The sequence below is a fragment of the Egretta garzetta genome, unplaced genomic scaffold (genome assembly GCF_000687185.1).
Source record: "Egretta garzetta isolate BGI_Z169 unplaced genomic scaffold, ASM68718v1 scaffold562, whole genome shotgun sequence".
NCBI lineage: Eukaryota > Metazoa > Chordata > Aves > Pelecaniformes > Ardeidae > Egretta > Egretta garzetta.
In genome coordinates, this window is record NW_009258769.1 from 105,106 (window position 1) to 114,503 (window position 9,398).

A 9,398-nucleotide genomic window follows, 5' to 3' on the forward strand; every position below is an offset into this window, starting at 1 on the left:
TCCCTGGAAGCATTCAAGACCAGGTTGGACGGGGCTCTGAGCAACCTGATCTAGTTAGCGGTGTCCCTGTTCCTGCAGGGGGGTTGGACTAGGTGACCTCTAGGGGTCCCTTCCAACCCAAAACATTCTATGATTCTATGATTCTATGATTCTATGACCTGTTTCTCTGTCCCCACCTCTCCTCCCTCTGCACACTCACAGTCCCCACCCCTCCTGCTGTGTGCTCAGCTCTGCCCTGCAGACCCCTCCTGGCAGCAGGGCACTGCCCAGGGACATCTCCGTGTGTGCATGGGGGAAGGAGCACCTCAGACAAGTGCTAACGAGATCTGGGGTCTCATTGCCTACTCCATAACAGAGCAGTAAATTCCCATCTCCCACTGACCACCCAGCCAAGCAAAAGGAGAAAACCCAAAGCACTGTTTTCTACCAGTTTAGGTGACCCTCTCCCTTGACATCCATCTTCAAAGTGACCCTCTGCAAATGTCCTCTGGGTGATGTAGAAGTCTGAGCAGCCCTGAATCATGCTGCACCCTCTTGACAAACAAAGGATCCTACCAAGACAGGGGTTAATACTTCAACCCACAGCTTCTCCCCACAGCATGTGGTGTGCTACCCTGGAAGGCTGAGTGATGACCCTACCTGATGCACCAGGACCTTCCTCTGAAGGAGAGCTCTGGGCATCCCTGGCTGCACACCCACCTTCACACCCTGCAGCCATCCCTGGGAGAAGGCAGCCGTCATGCCCTGTCCCTCTGAGGGTGCAGCAGGGAAGCCCTGCTCTGCAGCCCGTCCTCCTCCTCTATACTAGAGAAACTGTGAGAGTTCTCCTGAAAGATCCTATCTGCTGAGGGATGTACCAGCCTTTGGATATCCCTCCAGGAACACCAGCCACACTGTCCTTCACCCAGAGGCTTACCATGTAGAGGGCTGTGATGATCTCTGCTGCAGTGAGTGCTCAGCATCCTCCCACTCCAGACTGCATTTGCACCCTCTCTGCCTCGCTCCTCTCCCCTCGGTGCCTGCAGGCAGTGCCCTCAGCCCTGCTGCGCTTGGCAGAAGAGCTGCTCCTGGGCAGAGCTGTCTCTCGGCAGTGCTGCCCACTTGCCATCAGCTCCCTCCATCCCAGGAGCCCAGCCCAGCTCAGCAGCAGAGGACCAGCCCAAGGCAGCCCTTGCTCTGCCCCTCTGGGCTCCCTCCAGGTGTCCCTGGGGCTCCAGGGGAACCTGCTGTGACACAGGCTGAGGTCATCCCTGATGTTCCCTCCCTCAGCTGGGGAGAGGCACTTCTTTCCTGCAGTGTCATTGTTATTGTTAGTAAAACAGTTGGACATGAACACCTCTTTTCTTTGCAGTCTTTAGACAGGACACCAGGAAGGTGACAGGGAATGATCTAATTTCACAAAGCAGGGAGCATGGGTTCTGTTGAGTGAATGTAGGAATTTCATTGTGCGTTTGCAGTTTTAGGTCTAGAAAGACATCCAGCTCTCTTGCGTCCATGCCATGTCTCTGCTCTGGAGCAAAGCCTTTGCAGACACGGAGTTTTGGATGCTTGGTACCAGGTTCCTGATGGCAAGTCAGAGCTGGCTTGGTTCCACAGCTGCAGGGCTTCAGCCCAAATGTGCAGCAATGCCCTCAGCCAGGGGCACAGGCGGGAAGAGCTGGAGCCCTTCCTGAGGAGACAGAGCTGTGACATGGTTGCAGAGCTCAGCACAGCTGCTCTTCAAGGACAGCAGCCTCCAAGCTCAGCAAGGGTCCAGATCGAAACTCCGTCTGACCTTGAAAGGCAACTGAAGGGCACCACAATGAGCGTGTGCTACTTCAGGAGCGGTTACAGGAGAAACAAAGCTACTGTGTGGGCACTGCTGAATTCAGTAAGAGTCGTTGTAGATAGATCTGAGCTTCTCTGTGTCCTCTTTGCCTCAGTGTCTCCCAGCAAGGCCTCCCAGGCCTCTGTGACTCAGGGCAGGACTCTGGAGGAGATCAACCAGTGGTGGATGGGGATCAAGTCAGGGGTCACTTGAGCAAACAATCTTTTACCCGTCTATGGGACTGGTGGAGTTGTATCCCAGGGAGCTGAGTGAGCAGGCCAATGTCACAGTGAGGCCACTCTCCATCGCCTTTGAAAGGTCATGGAAACTGTGGGGACTCCATGATTACTGGCAGGAGCCACACATTGCACACATCTTTCAAAAATGCCCAAAGGGTGAGATGGGAATGAAAGGCTGTGCCCCAGAGTGTGTCCACTCGGATCCCATTTCTGGGTTTCTCCTGGGTACATTCTTCCTGGCCATCTTGGCTTTGCTGTAATGAAAGGACACGAATGCTGGATGTGGGGAGAGAGGTCATGTTCTTCTACCTGGCAGTCAAGGCTGTCAGCAACATCGCTCCATATATTTCCTGTCTCCTAGTTAGGACAGTATGGGCTGCATGGGCGGGTAAGTAGTTGAGTAATAAACCAGCTGGAGAGCTGGGCTTGGAGGAGTGTTGTACACGAGTTGTGCTTTTTCTGGAGGCATCTAGCTAGTTGGGTCCTGCAGGGGTCTGTCCTGCAACCCACCTTGTTTAACATCTTTTTAATGAGCTGGAGGAGATGAAAGAGTACTTTTCCATAACGTTTGTAGAAGACATCCCATTCAGGAGAGCAGGGCAGGGCTGGAGGGCTGGGTTGCCATCCCAAAGGACTTAGGCTGGAGGGATGGGTCAATAAGAACCTCATGACACCCACTGAAGATTCAACCCAAATCTTACTCCTAAAGTGGATGTAGGCTCTGAAATGGTATAGGGAAGGGACTGCTTAGACAGTTATCAGTTAGATAGTCTACAGGAAAGGGTCTGCTGGTCTTTGGGTTACCTTAGGCAAAACACGAGCCATCAGCAAAGATGGCCAAGAACCTCCTGGGCTGTCTGAGCAGGAGCACAGCCATGGGAAGTGATTCACTCCCTCTGTTCAACACTTGTTACACCACATCCAGAATCCTTGCCCAGGTTTTGGTGCCCCACAATGCCAGAGAGACACTGGCAAGCAGGAAGGCAAGAAAAATTCAGTGGAGGTCTGGTCAGGGCCAGAGCACTTGCTTTGTTAGGAGGGGCTGAGGGAGCTGGGATTTTTTGGGGAGGATGTAACAGACTCCTACTATCTATGTGACATTTCCAAGAAGACACGATGGTGCAAGGCAGGAGCACAGGAGGCAATGGACTGAAACACAAGAGGGTCAGGCTCAATATAGGGAGAAACATTTGCTACATGAGGAGCGTCAGGTACGGGAAGCTGTTTCTCAGAGAGTTTGTGCTGCCTCCACCCCCGGAAGTTTTTCAGAGCCATCTGGATCAAACCATGAGGAACCTGGTGTGACTTTGCTTTCACTAGGATGCTCTACAGAGATGTAGGAATGTCCCTTCCAACCTGAACGACACTTTCATTCCTTCCCCTTCATGTCCTCAGCATCAGGGAAAGCATACAGGTTCCCTCTGACTGTGGAAAAAATTCACATCCCATACAGGACTGACTCACAGGCACCCAAACAGACTCCATGGCATCCCTGGCCTCATCTTGAGTTAACCAATTCCCTTTTTTCCCCATCTCAAATTCTCCACTGTTATCATTCTCAAACCTTCCAAAACCTCCAGCCTACCCTGGCTGGCTGGGATGGAGTTAACTGTCTTCTTAGCAGCCCACACGGTTCCATGTTTTGGATTTGTGACCAAAACTATTTATCTATTGCTGAACATGAAGCAATAAGAAGGCCGCCTCTGTTTCTCACACTGCCCTTCCAACGAGTAGGCTGGGGGTGGGCAAGAAGTTGGGAGGGGACACAGCCAGGACAGCTGACCTCAAATGACCAAAGGGATATTCCATATCATAGGGGACATTTGTGGTTATGACATTTGTCTTCCCAAGTCACCATTGTGCGTGATGAAGGCCTGGAAGCTTTCCTGGAAATGGCTGGACTTTTGCCTGCCAGTAGGGTTCATTGAACAAATTCCTTTTTTGCTTTACTTGCAAATCTATCTTTGCTTCACTTATTGACGTTTCTAAATTTCAGCCCATGACTTTTTCTCACTTTTACCTTTCCAATTCTCTTCCCCATGCTGCTGGTGGGGGAGTGAGCACATGCCTGGATGGCTGATTAGTTACCTGCTGGGGTCAATCAACCACACTTGTTAATCCTTTTTACATTGGCCATGCTTTGCTTCTTTTATATCCTCCTTTGGCATTTCTGAGATGGCTGCTGTGGTACTTTCTACCCTGGGAAGCAAATCCATGAGACAGGTAACCCATGACGCTACCTGCAGTGTCCTGCAATTGCTCACACTCTTCTCTTGTTTGAGTATTGGGCATCTGCACCCACCCCATAACATCTCAGCCACTGCCTTGCAGTGTTCCCAAGGAGAAGAGATTCAGCTGCAGCTGAGGGTCTCTACATCAGACACTCATGGGAGAGGCCAAGCATTGGCACCCAGGAACGTCACCTTTATTAATTTCTTCTCCTCCCAAGACCTGAGCAAGTGGTGTGGAGAAAGGGAGAAAGGGAGAAAGGAAAGAATTCATCACTGCTTTTGCAGTCCACACACAGCTGAATTTTGTCCCGCTATGAGAGGTTTAATTCAGGTTAATTTTGGTACCACGCATGATTTTTTGAAAGCATTCAGCTACTGTGTGCTTCCCTTTTTAAGGAATAGAGAGTCTAGAAAAGCATCATGAAACCTAAATTGCTGTCCTACAAACATCTGTGGAGAAGAGGTGAATTTTAGCCATGAAGGTCATTAATGAAGGCGCATAAACCCTCAAATTAATCTAAAGGGACTGAGGCACCTAAATGCTGTCATGGATGCCTTAGATCCACCTGACACAGGAAAATGAGGAAGACCACCTCCATGAGGCTCCTGGAGAGCTGGCTGGTGCTGTCAATAAAGCAAATGAAAGATTCTTGGAGAGCAATGAGGAAAGGCAATGTTCTGAATCAAGAGCTGGCTGGAAAGAGCCAAAGGGAAGGTTGGGTCTGGGTGCAAGCTTCCCCCATGCTCTGGGGGGTAAGGTATGCAGTTGGGACAGCTTCTTGAGCAATGCCTAATTCCCCAGCAGCTGATTCTCTGGGCCGGCACCACGCAGCAGCCAGGTTTCTCAGCAGGACTTTCCATTCCCCCTCCCAGAAATGACCGTGTCTGTCCATTCAACATTCATGGACCCCAAACTAGCAGTGGAGACAGCCCGTTTTGTTGAGAGGAAGAGCTCCCTGAGGCACATTTGTCCTTGAGTTCCATGGGCTTGTGCAAGGCTCAGGGTGGGGCTCCTTTGGTGCTGACATTTGGATTGCAGAGCACCCTCTGGGCCCAGCTGCACAAGCCCTGCATGACAGGGCCGTGCCTGGGCACTGATCCCTGCCTGGAAAGACGAGGACCAGTTATCAACATTGAAAGGACATAGGAACACACTTTCCACCAGCTGCAATGCATGGAGCAGTTTTCATCCACAAACTAGGCTTTCCCATGGTGCCAACATGGACACTTCCAGCCCCTGTACTACACTCAAGAGCAGAAACACTGATCTCCCCTGTCACACCCATGGCGTGATTGCATCCTCAATTTGGATCCATATCCCAGCCCTGCACTGCACATCCTCCTTATTCTGCTGCCCTAAAATCGAACCTTGAACTGTTCCACATTAGCATGACTTCCCTTTGCTCTTTCCATTCTTCTTCTGGCCTGTAAGATGCTTTCTTCTACACACACACCACTCTCTCCCTACAGAGCCATTTGCCTCACAAACCCTTCCCACCTCCTCTGCAGTAATGGGACAATGCTCCTGGAGGTTCATGCATTCTCCAGGCTCATGAGATTTTCAATAATTGTCATGGCAAGGCCACAAGCACCTGATTGAGTTGGAGCTGTCTGAAACCAAGCTTGGCTGAGACCAGCTGTGGAAAGAACTATGGGCTTTGGTGTGTAATGAGGGTCAGGAGGAAACTGGTTCCCTTTTTCTTAATGACAGCAGTGGAGTTGGTATCAGTGAGCCCCAGAGGAGGACAGGAGTGACCATGCAGCAAAGGTCCCTCCTCCAGGGCCAGGGTGTTTGGCCAGAGTTAGAAATGGTATGGGGGACTGGTCTGGGACAAATTTCCTGGGGCAGCTTCCCCAGGGTGTCCAGGGAACATGTCACAGACCAGGACCCTCTCTTCTGTACTTATGTGGCCTTGCTTCCTTCAGCATGACACCTGGCTCTGCACCGTGAGTGCTGGCTGCCCCTACCCTGCACACTCACACAGATGAGCTCTACAGTGGTGTTTTTCTCTCCCCACACTCCTCCCAGCCCAGCCCAGCCCCTCCCCAGCTCTCCCTACCTCCCCTGCCCTCTCTCCAGCCCAGCCCAGCAGCCCACTGTAGGCTGGCTTCATGGCACTCTGTTTCATTCCGTGGGACTTTCACACATTTGAATTCAGATTGTAGGTAATCTACAAACCCCAAAAGAATCTGCTGCCTCCTGCTGTCCTGCTAGCCTCACTCCCCATGACAGCACAAAATTCCTGGTGCTGGGGGTCCTCAGGCAGCCCCTGCATCTCTCCACTCTCCCCTCCCTCTGCCTGCTGACTCCCCACTGGCTCCCATGGTATTTCAGAGTCATCCTTTGTGGGTACATCAATTTAGTGCTTTCGTTTTGGGGCACTTCCCCTTTGAGGTTGTTTCACCTTCTGAGTCTCCATTCATTCCAACCACAGGGCATGTGGTGAGTCCCCATCTTCTCCTAGCCCCTCTAAATTTATTTCCAAAGAGTCTGGGATGTGCCATCTTTCCAGTCATACATGAAGCAAACTGAAAATAATGTGGCGGTCATGGACCACCTCCCCTGCCACTAGACACCATAAAATGAGCCTTTAAATCAAGAACATTGAGTCCAATGGAATCCAAAGTTACCATGCACTTAACTCCAAACACACCGAGTTAGAAAGGAGAACAGAATCGTGAAAAGGCCAATTCCTTGGATATTTTCTTGGAAGCGCCTTTGGTGGAGGAGACCAGCCTTCATGCATTGCACCCAAGAGTTCCTGTTACATGTGAAGAGCTGCTCTCTGAGAGGACACGAGACACAGTGTTGTGCAAAGACAGAACAGCAGCAAACTTCAACAGAAGGAGTATAAACCCAGAAAATTATCTCAAGATAGCAGAATTATCACCAGATAAAAAAGCAGACTCTTGGCCTAAGTCAAAATCTGGGAGAGTCTAAAGCGCAGAGGAAGTGACAGAGACTTTTGTCTGTGAAACAGCACCCATTGGATCAGTTTCGATAGGGCCTCCTTGAGCTCCTGGTTCCTCATGCTGTAGATGAGGGGGTTCACTACTGGAGGCACCACTGAGTACAGAACTGCTACTACAAGATCCAGGGATGGGGATGAGATGGAAGGGGGCTTGAGGTGGGCAAACACTACAGTGCTGAGAAACAGGGAGACCACAGCCATGTGAGGGAGGCACGTGGAAAAGGCTTTGTGCCGTCCCTGCTCAGAGGGGATCCTCAGCACGGCCCTGAAGATCTGCACATAGGACAGCACAATGAAAATAAAACATCCAACCCCAACAAAGACACTTGCCACAATAAGCCCACCCTCCCTGAGGTAGAAGAGTGAGCAAGAGAGCTTGAGGATCTGGGGGATCTCACAGAAGAACTGGTCCACAGCATTGCCCTTGCAGAGGGGTATGGAAAATGTATTGGCCGTGTGCAGGAGAGAATAGAGAACCCCCCTGCCCCAGGCAGCTGCTGCCATGTGGACACAAGCTCTGCTGCCCAGGAGGGTCCCATAATGCAAGGGATTACAGATGGCAACGTAGCGGTCATAGGCCATGACAGTGAGAAAAGAATACTCTGCTGCTATGAAGAAGAATACAAAGAAGACCTGGGCAGCACATCCTGCATAAGAGATGGTCCTGGTGTCCCAGAGGGAATTGGCCATGGATTTGGGGACAGTGGTGGAGATGGAGGCCAGGTCAATGAGGGAGAGGTTGAGGAGGAAGAAGTACATGGGGGTGTGGAGGTGGGGGTCGCAGGCTATGGTGGTGATGATGAGTCCATTGCCCAGGAGGGCAGCCAGGTAGATGCCCAGGAAGAGCCAGAAGTGCAAGAGCTGCAGCTCCCGTGTGTCCACGAAGGCCAGAAGGACGAACTGGGTGATGTAGCTGCTGTTGGACATCTGCTGCCTCTGGGCATGGGGACCTGTTTTTAAAGGAAGAGTCAGTGAAGAGTTAAGGGAGACTTTTCTGAAGAAATTCCAAGCCTTTCTCCTAGACATTTGCCCTGCTACACCTAACACCCCCTTCCTCCCCCATTCCTATTCCAGGAGACCTTCCTTCAGCTATGTTGCTGCCGCCCTGGCTTGTGCTGGCCAAGCTGAGGAGTCAGCCTTGCTCTGCAGCAGTGAGCTCATGGGGAGGGTGGGAGTAGGGGCCAATCCTGGTGTTTGAATTTGTCAGAAAAAACTGCTCCTAATACAGAAAGTTTTGTCAGCATCTTCACCCCCAGTGCCAAGGAACGGGGATAGCAGAATGTATTTGGAGAGTTTGGGGGGTGGGGGGTGGGGTTTAAGCTACCCCCATCTCACCTGCAGTATTTACTTCAGTGGCAGAAACCCTCAGCATTTCTGCTGCACTCGGGGAGAACAGAGCGAGTCCTGCGGGGCAAAAGGATTGCCTGTGGCTTAGTGCAGGGTGAGGGCAGCCGGTCTGTCCATGAAGAGACGAAGGGCAATCAAACTCCTGTGTTACTCTGAAAAGCAGTCAGACATCGTTGAGAGCAGAAGTATCCAGAGCAGACACTAAATGTCTCACCCCTTCTCAAGGTCTTAGCACCCCACTTCTAGCCAAGGACAAAAATGTCTCCTTTTACCAAATCAACAGAATTTTCTCAGTCGAATCTCTGCACTTGTCCATGGAGCTTTCAGATAACACAAAGATTCTATGTGACAGGTATTTATCACAGAGGGCAACTCACCTTTTGGAAGGCTACCTCAATGTGATAGCCAATTTCCCTAACGATTGCATTGGATTAAGGGAAAAAAATATTGTCCAACCCCACAAGCTGCATTGCACACAGCCCCACAGATTAGAGGAAAGCTGGGATGCCCATTCCCATGGACACACTTGCATGGGGGGGACACACAAGATCAGTCTTTGACTCTTGGAGCTAGAGATGGAGGCTGAACCTGCTATCCCCAGAGAGCCTGCAGGAAGCACAAGGTATCAATAACAAAGAGAAGTGGAGAAACAAGGAAAAATACAGCGAGGGTCTGGCTGGGAGAGGCCAGGGCAGAGGCAGGCAGGCCCTCAGGCAGCATTACCCTGCCCCAGCTCTGCACGCCACCTCCCAGGCACCACCATGGCCGGGCAGCTGCTCTCATCCCCTCCGCTCTGCAGAGG

The 9,398-nt window shown here is 51.4% G+C and overlaps 1 protein-coding gene across 1 annotated transcript; it reads right to left on the minus strand.

Annotated features, from left to right (window-relative positions):
• Positions 1-7,192: 7,192 nt before the first annotated feature.
• Positions 7,193-8,191, minus strand: LOC104135689 (olfactory receptor 14C36). The gene has a single exon (XM_009649365.2). The coding sequence runs from the start codon at positions 8,174-8,176 to the stop codon at positions 7,193-7,195; it is 984 nt and encodes a 327-aa protein (XP_009647660.1). The 5' UTR covers positions 8,177-8,191.
• Between the last annotated feature and the right edge of the window lie 1,207 nt (positions 8,192-9,398).

Bases quoted from the DNA above. Each gene is read 5' to 3' on its own strand.
- LOC104135689 (XM_009649365.2), bottom strand. From the start codon at position 8,176: ATGTCCAACAGCAGCTACATCACCCAGTTCGTCCTTCTGGCCTTCGTG.